Genomic DNA, 15,144 nt, shown 5'->3' on the forward strand with positions numbered 1-15,144 from the left:
GGACATCTTTGTACTATAGACCTTTTCTGTGGAACAGATTGCCAGTTGGGCAGTCTGACATGTTAACTCTTTCTTAAATCCTTATTAAAGACACCTCTGTTGTCTTTAACATAGGAGTTTAGTAGGACATTTCTGTTTTTTTATGCATCAGTGGTGTTGTTTACACACACATACACATACATACACTTTAATTTGTATTTATATGAACTTATTTTTTGTGTTGTACTTTGTTTGATGCTCTGTATATTGTTATAAAATTATGTCTAGGTGTACACTGAATTGTACATTTTGTTACTAAATTGCTATTAATAACATTGTTTTCAGTAGTAATAGCAGTAGTCATAAGTAATGGAAATGGTGAAAGAAGTAGGTGAAAGACTGAGTAGTAAATCAGGCAACGTACTGTATGTTTGATGAGACATGCACAGTTTATTTCAAAATCTATTTTCTCCTGAGAAATGCTCTTTAGTGTGAACCTGCACATGTGCCAGTGACCAAGGCTGAAATGGAGGTCATTTCACAAACTGGAGACACTTGACATTTAATAGGGAAGTCTGTTGAAGACATATAATGATTCACTTGAGGATCAGAGACCCTGAGATCACAGAGTGTTTGCACTGCAGATTAATAGCGAGGTCAGTATGAAACTGGCAGGCTGAAATGAAGCAAGGGCCAGAGGTGAGTATGCACCCTGCCCTCCCTTTTCTTCCATTTAATTTGGTGAGGATGTGAGGGTCACATTCAGTCCACAAGCCAATGGAAAATCAAACACAGAAGTTGGGCATTTCAGTTGTCTTTCTAACATGTAGGAGAATGTGTCAGGTATGCTGATTTATGGACATTATATCCACTTTCCCTTGGTCACCTTTGCCCCCTGTGGAGTTTATTTCTCTTGGTGTGTTTTTGGAGATGATGATGACCTAGCAGGGCGAACATTAACTTGACAGATTTTTTATAAATTTTATTCCCCATGAAATACAGTCACAGTATGGGCTCAGTAAAAATCAGGGATGAGCAGCATAGTCAGAAACAGATTCCCCATATTTGCCTGTGTGATATGTTTGAAGCTCTTTTCATATGCTGTGAACTGTCCCAGATAGTAAGCTGACAGCAGCCCACGACTGCCAAACACTGATTGCATGAAGGAAGTAGAGCAGTTGTTTGCCATATCCCCCTACTGCCAAATGTTTTATTTGCATTCTCTTTCTATAACACCATCGACAGCAGGACTGTGCCAGTGTAATTTAATTAGAACTCATTTATAACATTACTGTCATTAGATCAACTTATGGGGCTTTGCCTTTTGATTATTGTAGCCTATAAAGTGTTCTCACACAACTACACTCATGAAGTCCCTGGTGGTTTTGGAGATTACAGTTTATTTCATACCTGCATCCTGATGCAGTTATGATGGTCAGATTATATGTTTGTCTGGCATTTTGATATACTAAATATAGTGATGATGTCCCACCAACCTGGTGAACTGCAAAGCATTGCTTCCATTTATAGTTTTGTACTCTTTTAATTTTCTGCAGAGGTGGTGGCCAAGCGGCTGGGGATGGTGGCTAAGCATTTAAGTCTGCCTATGTCTAATGCAGATGTTTCCTGGTTCAAGCCCACCCCCGCCCATTCTCCAATATGGAGTTGCATCAGGAAAAGCAGTCAGTGTAAAACTTGTGCCAAATCAGCATTCAGATACTCTGAGATGACCCTAATTGAAAATATGGCAGAAGCAGAAGATACTTTAATTTTGCATATTTTATGTAATATGTTATTGCAATTAGACATTCTTCTTTAACTACCGTACTTAAACCCATGACTAGGTGAGGGTTATTCTTGTGAAGGGTTTAAATGTCCCAAATGCAATACACAATGATTCATGTATAACACATGTAATAATCAGCTGGGAGGCTGTGATGACGTGCCCACCCAAAATGGCGGTTCACCAAAAAAGGCAGATATTACTCTTAATCTAACTGGTTATAAAGCTTGTGGAGCCAGAAGACTGAACACATGTCCTTATTATGGCAAAAACAACTTTTGGACATTTGTCAATTTTATTTGGAGAAAAACAGGGAATTGCAGAAGTAATAGTTGTCACTATGTAGATACTGAGCACCGTATGAGCCATAACTACTCAGGGATATTTAAACAATATACATTAAAAATAAATACATGCAAAAGAAAATATTAAATAAAATCTTATTAATTGAAAATTGAAAATTCACTCATTCAAAAAAAATAATTCATTCAAAAATTCATGCATTCATTTTTTAAAATGTAATTACATAAAAAAACAAGGCTTGATTCTGCTTAATTTGTTACACATTTTTTTTGCTAGTGTTTGTATTTCATATCTGCCAAATAAATAATTCAAAGTCTTTGCTGGAGTCTGCGTGTATTCTTGTGGATCAGTTATTTGTGGCGTGCCTGCCCCATGGGTCAACCCTACGCCTGATTTCATTCTGATCCAATATTCTTGCACTGATCTCTATTACACTACATTCATCATTTTAAACACGTTGTCATACATGCAATGTGAGAGCAATAGATTCAATAACCATATAAATAACAATGCAGAACTTGAGGTTAACATTGTCAGATTTCTCACTGTAAACTGTGTTTTGTTTTTCTGAGTTATTTTCTGGGGTCTGCTGTTTACACCTTTTTGACTGTCTACCAGAGCTTAAGGTATGATAAACTATAATTATCTACCTTGTTTGTCCATGCTGACCAAATTCCCCCATATAGGCCCCGAGGTCCATTGGTGATGATGCTTATCCCTGGACTCTGTTGTGTGAAGCGGATTAGAGTGTACAAGTCCCTTTGGCTGGAATGCCAGTTCAATACAGATTATTTCTGCAGACAAGACCAGTACCTGTTTACAGCTGGGTGAACTGAGGCAATGCAAATGATGTGTCTTGTCCAGTGACACAGATGTAGTCATGACCAGAACAATATCCAAAGTCTGAATGCTGATAGATTTATCTTACTGATCTACTTGGCCCTAACCCAGGGGTGGGCAATCATGTGCCATGAAGAGCCAAGACACTGCAGGTTTTCCTTGCTACCAATAACCTCAGGAGGTGATTTAATTTATGATCAAATGTTTATGTTCAGGGAGAAGGTCATCAGCAAACCCACCTGCTGAGGTGATTGGTTACAATGAAAGGCTGCACTGTCTCAGCCCTCATTGCCCACCCCTGCCCTAACCCAAATTCATCTGCCGGTGTGACCATGTTGTTTTTGTTAGGGCCCCTTCACACATAAAATGATTGAAGCCGACTAGCACACGAAGGAGGAATTGCATGCCATTCGTGAAAAATCAGAGCTGCCTCCAACGCCTTGTACATGTTCGCTACAACTATTCGCACACACAAGGGGCAGAAAAACAGAGCGTGCCCTGTGATAGCCCATTTGATCCCTCTCGCAGCAGGTGTCGGACAAACTCCAGGTGACACACACGAACATCTAATACTGTTCACGGAACACTTAGGAAATGTGTGGCCATTTGTGCTGTTAGCACGAAAATAGTAAGCAGGCGACCACTTCGTGGTGGCTGTGAATTTTGTCTAAGTGCCCCCACAACTGTGGCATTCCCAAGTACACATGTGGCGTGCTAGAGTGTCGACCCCCCCATAACAAGTGTGCGTGTGTTCCCACCCTCCTCCCTGGAGGCGAGGCACCTCTCATCTCATCACAGAGCGACACCTTGGTCTGTGCGCTGAACGGACAGAGAGCTTGGCTGGCTGCCAACAGCATCTCTGGTCCTGGACATCACAGCTGCAGAACATGGACCACGGACAGGACCTTACAACTGTCCACTATGATGCACCTGTGTGTACTTGCTGTCCTCATGTGGAAATACATAAAAACATATTGTTTTTGCAATGGGCTGGACAATGCACACAGCGCACATATTGACAGGCTGTCCCAGCTGAAATAGACCATCAATTCATGTGGACACGCAGCAGGCGATCTGAATGTCACGTCTGTCTGACAGGACACACGTCAGGCCGGACACGTGTGTGGGGCGGGCTCAACACGTGTGTCCTGTACGTGGCACACCACAGGACTATATGACAAGCCAACAGTGTGACAAACACGCCACTTTTCAGTCACATATCAGCAGAAATATGCCGTTTGGTCAGTTATCACGGCACTTTTTTCTCTTTTTTTTAATACGTTATCTCCTTGTTGATTTTAGCCAAAAGCAAAGCAGGACTATAAAATAAAGCTGGAGAACAAGATGGCAGTGAATAACCTTGGATCTGCTTGGTCAAACAATAAGCCATTGCAGGCCTCCAACACTCTAAAGCCAGCAGGATCATCTCTTTTCATGGCTTCCAGTCTAATCTTGAATTTGCAAATGCTCTTAAGTGTTTTTATACACATTTTGATGCTTTTGATTTTAGTCAGGGAATACAGGAAGTGAGTCATAAAGTGTGTGACAATCAGCCCTTTTTTTATTTCCCAGAAGGATGTTGAAAAATCCTTCTCTTCCCTCAAACCAAGCAAATAATATGGTTCTGATAACATTTGTGGACGTTTGCTGAAATCATGTGTGAAAGAGTTGAGCTCTATTTTTCAGTACATTTTTAATCAGTCTTTAAAGATGCAGCACATGCCAAGCGTATAGAAGGATGTTGTTGTTATCCCTGTGCCAAAAATCAGTTCTCCCAAGACCCTCAATGAATTGAGACCAATTGCACTAACATTGATTGTAGTGAAATGTTTTGAGAAACTGATAAGATCTGAAATTTTAAGACAACAGAGCATGACCTTGATCCCATGCAATTTGCTTTTAGGCCCAACAGAGGAGCAGAAGATGCTACAGTCACTTTATTAAATTTGCTTTTTAAACATCTGGGGGGAAAGGAACATATGCAAGACTTTTATTTATTGACATTTCATCTGCTTTTAACACAGTCCAGCCCTATGAGTTAGCCTGGAGGCATTTAAAACATTTTAACAAAAGTAACAATCTTGTGGGCTCGATTTTGAACTTTTTAACTGAAAGAACACAGAGTGAGAGTGAACGGAACTGTTTCCGATCAGGTCACATCCTCCACTGGTTCCTCATAGTATCAGAGAGAATAGAACTATTTTAAAGTATGCAGGTGATACAGTTATTGTCAGCCTGCTGAAAAACAACGATAGGAGTCATTGCCCAGTTGTTACTGATTTCCTTGACTGGTGCAGGAAGTCTTTTCTTGAGATGAACATTTCTAAAACAAAAGACATGATCATTGACTTTTGCAAAAACAGTGCTCCCAGTCAAGAGGCAACAGTTTTAAAAGGTCAGACAGTGGCGTGTGTCAGCACATACAAATATCTTGGAACGGTCATCGATGACAAACTGAACTTTGAGGCAAACTGTGATGCTGTGTACAAAAAGGGATGCCAGCGCCTGTATTGTCTGAGAAAACTGTCCACTTTTAACACTGACAGAACCATGCTGACCTTGTTTTATCGTGCTTTTATAGAATCAGTTTTATCTTTTTGTTTTGTTTCATGGTTTGGAAGCATGTCCCTCAAAAACAAAAACTGTTTAAAACAAATTGTGAAATGGTTGAGCAAGCTGATTGGAGAGTCTGAGCTTCAGCCAGAATCCATGTATATACTAAACAGGTACAGAGGATAGCTGGTTTGATTCTGAGAGATGACTCCCACCCTCTTAATGGTGAGTTGCAGCTGCTCTCCTCAGGTCGGAAGTTTAGGGTACCAGCTTGTAAAACAAAACGCTATGTTAAGTAAAAGAAACTTAAATTTAATTGATGTATTTATTTTTTGTATAGTTTCTTTTGCCTTGTTTTTATGAACAGCGCATTTTTATTTTATTCATTTATTTATTTTTTATCCTTTGGCTTTGTGTGACATGTTTTTAGACGTTTTTACCTATTGATATCTTAACTCTTCTTGCTTTTTAATTTTATCTTGGGGCCACGCTTGTTGTTCTTTTAGCGTTGGCACTGTTGTCATTTTGTCTTGTTCTGTGTTGCTCTGTGTGTTTACAAAATAAGATGACTCACTCACTGTAAACCAAATTTACTCAAAGGTATAATAATGAATTGAATCTGAATCTTGAATCTGAATGTTATGCTCCTGTTATAAGACAGCGATTGTAGTGCAGTGGTAAAGTTTCCGTCTGGTAATCAGAGCTTTTGTAAATTGCAGGTTTGAATCCCGTCAGTGCCATTCATTTTTTTATTTAACCAGGGTGAGAACCAGGTGGGGTTCTGTACTGCATCCCTTTTATTTATTATTCATATCAACCCACTGAGTTTCACTAATTATACAGTTGTTTTTTATTTTATTTTTCTCCACATCAGTGGTGCGATGTGGTGCAACACGTCCCAGCTACTCGCACTGTGTTTGTGCATGCACACAATGGTTCGTGGTTCCCCATTTTGTGTTTGGTTTGCGGAATTTCTTCCGGTTTCTGCGTCTTTCGTGTTATGTGTGTAGGAGCCCTTAATGTCATTTTTCTTCCAAGATCCCTTGCAATTGCTTCACTCCTGCACCCAAACATCTATCTTCCCAATTCAATCTATTATTTTGTGGCAAATCATAATGTAAGCCGCCTCAAAGCACAATACCCCAGTGAGATCTGTTCTAGACCTTACTTGTACTATGAGCAAGTACACTGTGACAGTGGTAAGGAAAAATCCCAGATTCAGTCTTTTATTATTTCATAAGAAGAAACTGAGAGAGAGAGAGAGAGAGAGAGAGAGAGAGAGAGAGAGAGAGAGAGAGAGAGAGAGAGAGAGAGAGAGAGAGAGAGAGATGCATGTGGGTGTGCATGCATTGTGATTCTGCTTAAATTAGCACCTGATCATGGTGCTAATGTAGTAAAGTAATACAGTGCAGGGCTTTACATGTGACATTTCCTGGTCTTAGGTGCAAATGCTTTCTGATGACAAATTAGATCACAACTTTGCACCCAGCTACACATTTTTTGACTAACACTTCCACACAAAAATGCAGGTGGTGTCATGATTTAGAGGATGCAGGCTCAAAATTGACATTTTTGCGTGGTAGAATGGGGCAACAACACCTGCACTGTGCTGTGCACAGCATTGCACTGTGTGGAAGATAGCAGCTTTAATGTCATGTCTCAGTCAGTTAGAGAGAAGATTTCCACCCAGACTTCTGAATTCATACAGACATTCTCAACAAAAGCTATTTTAGTGGAATTTTAATGTACATTGCCCAGTTTTCTGTTTATGTATGTCATCCATCCATTGTGTACACTGAGTCATATTTGGTTGTTTTTAATTCACAGCTTTTCAGTTAAAAGTTCCTGCAAGCCTGTGGTGGTCTTGTTTTGTACAACTGTATAATGGAATGGCCAAAGCAGATAACTATCCTACAGAATGAGGTCAACTGGAAGCATAATATTGCATAATATATAATAATATATATAATATTTTTAAAAAATAATAATTCCTATTATTGTTTTTGTTGTTGTTGTTTTCTTTTTTCCTTTGACACTGTTGCCAAAGTGCTTGCCTGTGGGATGGGTATCAGTCTGAACTTACCATTTTTTTTTTAATTATTATTATTTAACCTTTATTTAACCAGAAGAAAAAAAACAATCACATTGAGATTAAAAAAATAAAAAATAAAAAAAATAAAACTCTTTTCCAAGTGAGTCCTGGCCAAGAGAGCAGCAAATACAAAGCACAGTTACACATTTACACAAACACAAACAAAAGCCAAAATATATAAAGTGCATTTTAGTTTAGCACTTGTGATGCCTGCTGTTGTTATTTGATGCTGTGTAAGTAAACTGCATTGGAATTGAGATGCTTACTTAAAATGGTAAATGGACTGCATTTATATAGTGCTTTTCCATCTGCATCAGACGCTCAAAGTGCTTTACAATTATGCCTCACATTCACCCCGATGTCAGGGTGCTGCCATACAAGGCGCTCACTACACACAGGGAGCAATAGGGGATTAAAGACCTTGCCCAAGGGCCCTCAGTGATTTTCCAGTCAGGCTGGGATTTGAACCAAGGATCTTCTGGTCTCAAGCCCAACACCTTAACCACTAGACCATCTCCTCCCTTAGACCTTAACCACTAGACCATCACCTCCCTCTACTTGGGTTTTTTAAGGTTCAAGTCACAAAAGGAATTTTCTTGGGCACTGCTATGATTTTATTTATTAGGCTTTAAATAGGGGACACTGCCAGTATGATCAAAATTTGCATTGTCCAGAAAAAAAATCGTAAATAGTTCCTTTGAAGGGAAAAGTCTGAAACAAATCCATCAACCAACAGTCTATCATAGGGACCACAGTGACATCATAGATCATGTGGGGGCTTCCCTCGACTTGGGAGAGGGATGCTGGCAAGTACACAGTGACAGCCAATCAGAGTAGAGTGGTATGGCAACATCAGCTGGCTGCTAACCTGAAAAGAAAAAAAAAAAAAAAAAAACGAATCCAGGATGGTCGAAAATGCTCCCAAACAGCTTATTACTGGAAAAATCTAATACGAGGTCTATTAGAAAAGTATCCGACTTTATTATTTTTTTCGAAATCCATATGGATTTGAATCACGTGTGATTGCGTCAGACCAGCTTGAACCCTCATGCGCATGCGTGAGTTTTTCCACGCCTGTCGGTTGCGTCATTCGCCTGTGAGCAGACTTTGAGTGAGGAGTGGTCCAGCCCCCTCGTCGGATTTTCATTGCCAGGAAATGGTGGAATGATTTGGGCTTTTTTTCCATCAGAATTTTTTCAGAAACTGTTAGAGACTGGCAGCTGGAACCCATTAGAACAATTTATCTGGCTTTCGGTGAAAATGTTACGGGCTTGGTAGAGAATAAGGAGTGTTACTGTCGCTTTAACGACGGCCCCCAGTGGCTGTGGGGCGCGCCGCGCTCCGAAGCAGCCATCGACAGGCTGAACGACCATTTCTTTTCTAAACGGATGGCTGTCTGGATCCGTGACCATCGTGTGCCATTTCTGTGGTTATCACAAGAGCTGGACATCAACCATTTTCCGGCAGATGTCACTTTTAACAAGAGATTTTGTCATGGAAAGCCGAGTGGAGGCTTTGCGTGTCACGATGGATTCGCTACTGGAGCGAGACAAAACCACCTCCGTTTTGGTCTCACAGGACGGCTTTGAGATGGCGTTCAGACAGCTGTCGGTGGTTTTTCCATTGAGTGATTATCCGAGAAATTGTGGATGTGCCTGGACATGCCACAATATGTCCCGTGAGGCTTCATCACGGCGTTGCTTTGCGCCATGCGGCACTGCCGCAATGCGCGGAATTCCTCTGCATGTCTGTCTCAGTGTGCCGAAAAAGTGCTGATGTCCACGTCTTTTCACAATTCCTGTGCTAGTCAGATGACGTCCCAGATAAAACACAGCATCCAGTTTGGAAATGAACGGCACATTCCACTGTTACAGGAGTTTTTGTCATGGAAAGAGGAGCGGAGGCTTCGCGCGGCGCAAAGCAACACTGTGATGAAGCCTCACGGGACATGTTCTGGCATGTCCAGGCACATCCACAATTTCTCGGATAATCACTCGATGGAAAAACCACAAACAGCTGTCTGACCGCCATCTCAAAGCCATCCTGTGAGACCAAAACGGAGGTGGTTTTGTCTCGCTCCAGTAGCGAATCCATCGTGACGCGCGAAGCCTCCGCTCGGCTTTCCATGACAAAATCTCTTGTTAAAAGTGAAATCTGCCAGAAAATGGTTGATGTCCAGCTCTTGTGATAACCAGAGAAATGGCACACGATGGTCACAGATCCAGACAGCCATCTGTTTAGAAATGAAATGGTCGTTCAGCCTGTCGATGGCGGCTTCGGAGCGCGGCGCGCCCCACAGCCGCTGGGGGCCGTCGTTAAAGCGACAGTAACACTCCTTATTCTCTACCAAGTCCGTAACATTTTCACCGAAAGCCAGATAAATTTTTCTAATGGTTTCCAGCTGCCAGTCTCTAACAGTTTCTGAAAAAATTCTGATAGAAAAAAAGCCCAAATCATTACACCATTTCCTGACAATGAAAATCCGACGAGGGGGCTGGACCACTCCTCACTCAAAGTCTGCTCACAGGCAAATGACGCAACCGACAGGTGTGGAAAAACCCACACATCTGCACGAGGCTTCAAGCTTGTCTGACGCAATCACACGTGATTCAAATCCATATGGTTTTTGAAAAATATAACAAGGTCGGATACTTTTCTAATAGACCTTGTATGTTTCTCAAATATTTTGTAAATGATAGTGAGAATAAACACTACTAAATCTAATTTCATATCTAAATTTGAAACCATATAAACCTCTGATGTGATTTGCAAGACATCTTATGGATGTTAGCATGCACACCCCGTGCATGCTAGCAGACAAGGTAAAAGGTAACTTCCAGTATTTTCAAAATGTCCTGCACTTCCTCCTGAAGACAGTGTTCAAAGGAAATTAAAATATTTGTTATGGAATTTGCTCAGGTAAATATGTTCGCTTCATTAAAATGAGCTGTAATTTTTCAATGCATTTCAAAAGTAAACTGACATTATAATGCTTGAATTTTAGTAGAAATCACATTTGAGACTAGATTACATAGAACTGAATTGATGCCTTATGGAACACTCCCTCAGGGAAATTGAGGTTCCTTCCAGCAGCATTGAACAGGGTACAAGGTAAGAAGCACACAGAATCTTCCCCAGTGATTTCTGGGGAAGATTATGGGACAATTGAAATACTTAAAATGTGAAAGTAAAAAAAAGAAAAAACAGTTTGCAATTTAAATACACAATATACACACCAGACATACTGACATGCTGTTTTACTGGCTACTACTGTTCCTCTCATTCCACTCCTCTGTCTTCCTGTTACTCCTCCACCCCCTGAGTGAGGAGTTGTACAGTCTGATGGCCTGAGGGTCAAAGGAGTTTTTCAGTCTATTGGTTCTGCACTTGGGAAGGGGCAGTCTGTGGCTGAAGAGGCTCCTCTGGTTGCTGATGACGTGTGCAGAGAGTGACTGGCATCGTCCGTAATTTTGTCAGTTTTGTGAAATTTAGAATGTTGCACAGCGGTGTACATTTAAATTGTCTGACAGAAATGTTACACCACTTTCAACGTGTCACCTTTTTATTCTGTGTAGTATTTGCCAAATATAAATATAATAATTTCAACTCCAAAGAATTTTCTGGATGGAACATCTATCTCTCCACTTTAAAAATTAAATATAAGTAAATATATTATTTCAATTTACTCAAGAGTACAACATATTATGACATGGTGAATTATTATGGTGGGACGTATTTTAAATTAACAGAAAGTTACAGAAAATATGTTACCTGTTTTAGGGTCAACAGAGAAGTATGGTTGGCCATGGAGTATGCTGTATACCACGCGAGCGCTGTTTCCATAGGTGGGGTCATCCGCATCTGTGGCCGTCACTTGTGTCACATAAGTTCCTGCACAAAATGGGCAGAGAGACATTTCTGATGGTGTTTTACACTGTATCCCTGTAAGCACAAAATCTATTGTGGCTATGTGTGCAAATAAATAAATTAATTAATTAAAAATAAAGCAGCCCTTTTGCAAACATTATTTAAAGAATGTTACATTAAGAAAACAAAAGGGCTATGGTAAGAATAATAGAACAGTGGCAGTCTTCCAAAACTTTCACAAACTGCATCAGAATAATTACTCAGACCTTTTGCTCATCCCATTTAACTGGCTGCGACTGAAAATACCAGCTTATTAATTCAAGCCATGCAGTGTATTAAAATTCAACATATGCATGTCCATGTATCAATTGCACAGCCATGTTTGGGCAAAGAAAAACACATGCTGTGAAGATCATTTCTGCAGGAACACTATCAATTCCATGACATACTGGCAATCACGTGGAGATTTCAGATACAGCAAAGTTCTTAGTTACCTGTAAAAAAATTGATTATATGTTTGAGGCTGTTTAGTCTGAGCAGATGTAAACAACAGCATTCAAATATTAGGTGGGAGAGATTAGTCTCTCAAGCCACCCTGCCTGATTACATGGACCAGAGAAGGATTCCATCATATTCAACACCAATGGAGAGTTGAGATAAAATCCAGAATAAATTGCATTTTTAGCTCTGCCAGGCAGAAAAATTAAGAATAAATAAAACATAGCACTGAGCAATCAAATATAGCAATAAATAAATAAATAAACAAATAAATCAACAAAATTGACAAATCAACAAAATCAGCAGGCTTGTCTCAGCGAGAGATAATAGGCAAAACTAATAAATTAAATATAAATGTGAAAATTCAGGTGTGTGAGTATGAAAATGAAGCAAAGGGAGTGACTTTATGAGCAATTTCTCTGAAATAGCATGAGTCAGAACATATGCAACTACATGCAATATATATATATATATATATATATATATATATATATATATATATATATATATATATATATATATATATATATATGGGGGGGGGGCAGAGACAGAGAGCATCAGCCTATAGCATTAAATATTCTTTATAATGTCAGAGAAACAGCAGTAAAAAATGTTTGGATATAATCTAAATATAACAAAAGTGAAAATGAAGTAGTACAGGTGAAAGTCATCAATTACATATACGAGGGCTGTCAATAAAGTTATGGTCCTTTTTATTTTTTTCAAAAACTATATGGATTTCATTCATATGTTTTTACGTCAGACATGCTTGAACCCTCGTGCGCATGCGTGAGTTTTTCCACGCCTGTCGGTGACGTCATTCGCCTGTGAGCACTCCTTGTGGGAGGAGTCGTCCAGCCCCTCGTCGGAATTCCTTTGTCTGAGAAGTTGCTGAGAGACTGGCGCGTTGTTTGATCAAAATTTTTTCTAAACCTGTGAGACACATCGAAGTGGACACGGTTCGAAAAATTAAGCTGGTTTTCAGTGAAAATTTTAACGGCTGATGAGAGATTTTGAGGTGATTCTGTCGCTTTAAGGACTTTTCACGGTGCGAGACGTCGCGCTGCGCTCTCAGGCGGCGTCGTCAGCCTGTTCAAGCTGAAAACCTCCACATTTCAGGCTCTATTGATCCAGGACGTCGTGAGAGAACAGAGAAGTTTCAGAAGAAGTCGGTTTCAGCATTTTATCCGGATATTCCACTGTTAAAGGAGATTTTTTAATGAAAGACGTGCGGACGGGTCCGCGCGTCGGGACGCAGCCGCCGCGACGCTCCGCCACAGGAAAAACACCTCTGTTGAAAGCCTTAAGGACAAGTTGGAACATGTCCTGCCTGTTAAACAATTTCTCATATACTCACTCCACTGAAAGCCATCAAAAGCCGCCTGGATTTTACAAATGGTTATCAACACGGAGGTGTTTTTCCTGTGCCGCCGCACCGCGTCGGCTGCGTCCCGACGCGCGGACCCGTCCGCACGTCTTTCATTAAAAAAATCTCCTTTAACAGTGGAATATCCGGATAAAATGCTGAAACCGACTTCTTCTGAAACTTCTCTGTTCTCTCACGACGTCCTGGATCAATAGAGCCTGAAATGTGGAGGTTTTCAGCTTGAACAGGCTGATGACGCCACCTGAGAGCGCTGCACGACGTCTCACACCGTGAAAAGTCCTTAAAGCGACAGAATCACCTCAAAATCTCTCATCAGCTGTTAAAATTTTCACTGAAAACCAGCTTAATTTTTCGAACCGTGTCCACTTCGATGTGTCTCACAGGTTTAGAAAAAATTCTGATCAAACAACGCGCCAGTCTCTCAGCAACTTCTCAGACAAAGGAATTCCGACGAGGGGCTGGACGACTCCTCCCACAAGGAGTGCTCACAGGCGAATGACGTCACCGACAGGCGTGGAAAAACTCACGCATGCGCACGAGGGTTCAAGCATGTCTGACGTAAAAACATATGAATGAAATCCATATAGTTTTTGAAAAAAATAAAAAGGACCGTAACTTTATTGACAGCCCTCGTATATATATTTATTTATTTATTTATTTATTTATTTTTATTTTTTTTCCATACTGTCAGAAATTCTGAGATGTCAACAAGTCATGGCAGTGACTCTAAAAAAATCATTATAGACTGTAGCATATATTTTATAGAATGGCCGAGTGACCAGGCAGACATGGGTTCAGCTGAACGGATGACCTAAAAATACTTTTGGGAAACATGAAAAATTAGCTATTATTTCACCCTTATAGTAAAGTAGCCTTGAGCAAGGACCTTATTCCCCATGTTTCCCCCGGTGTGCAGCTGTGCACTTTGCTTTGAAGCACCTGATATTGTTGTACAAGTGTGTGTGTGACTTTGAAGGCATGAATGGGAGGCATTACTATAAAGCACTTAGTAGATTGAAATGGGCTCTTCAAATTCAGCAAATTTACATGGGACGATAAAATTCACCAAGATATGGAGACCTCAAACATTTGGTGCTCATGAGGATCCAAATGTGGATTTGTGTACAGTGATGCAGAGTGGGTACTACTTTGTGCCATGTCCATATATTTGTCTGTCTCTATACTGCAAATTTGGTAAAACAGCTAAAAGTCAGGGCCGAAATGACTTGATTTCAAGAAGAGTTGGTCAAAACCAGATCACAAAGCAATATTTTATGTACGTTGTACTACCTAAAAAATATAAAATTAGAACATTATTTATTTATTTATTTATTTATTTATTTTTTGCAGCATCCACTGAGATCAAGAACAGGTTGAACTGTTTGTGATAAAATTGTGAAAACTGGTTAATTACTTAAATGGTTAAATAAACACTAAAATGCATAATGCTTTTTTTCAGTGGTAACCACTGTGCCTACAAATATAATATAATATAATGTAATATATATATATATATATATATATATATACACTCAACAAAAATATAAATGCAACACTTTTGGTTTTGCTCCCATTTTGTATGAGATGAACTCAAAGATCTAAAACTTTTTCCACATACACAATATCACCATTTCCCTCAAATATTGTTCACAAACCAGTCTAAATCTGTGATAGTGAGCACTTCTCCTTTGCTGAGATAATCCATCCCACCTCACAGGTGTGCCATATCAAGATGCTGATTAGACACCATGATTAGTGCACAGGTGTGCCTTAGACTGCCCACAATAAAAGGCCACTCTGAAAGGTGCAGTTTTGTTTTATTGGGGGGGGGGGGGGGGTACC

General features: G+C 40.1%; 1 protein-coding gene across 1 annotated transcript in view; it reads right to left on the bottom strand.

The window, feature by feature from the left end:
• LOC117507786 (cadherin-12-like) overlaps positions 1-15,144 on the bottom strand; it is a 243,027-nt gene that overhangs the window by 149,994 nt on the left and 77,889 nt on the right. The window contains exon 3 of the mRNA XM_034167590.1: positions 11,322-11,441. Within this exon, the coding sequence (XP_034023481.1) occupies positions 11,322-11,441 (120 nt within the window). The remainder of the gene's footprint in view (positions 1-11,321; positions 11,442-15,144) is intronic.

The sequence above is a fragment of the Thalassophryne amazonica genome, chromosome 1 (assembly GCF_902500255.1).
Source record: "Thalassophryne amazonica chromosome 1, fThaAma1.1, whole genome shotgun sequence".
In the NCBI taxonomy this organism is placed as follows: domain Eukaryota; kingdom Metazoa; phylum Chordata; class Actinopteri; order Batrachoidiformes; family Batrachoididae; genus Thalassophryne; species Thalassophryne amazonica.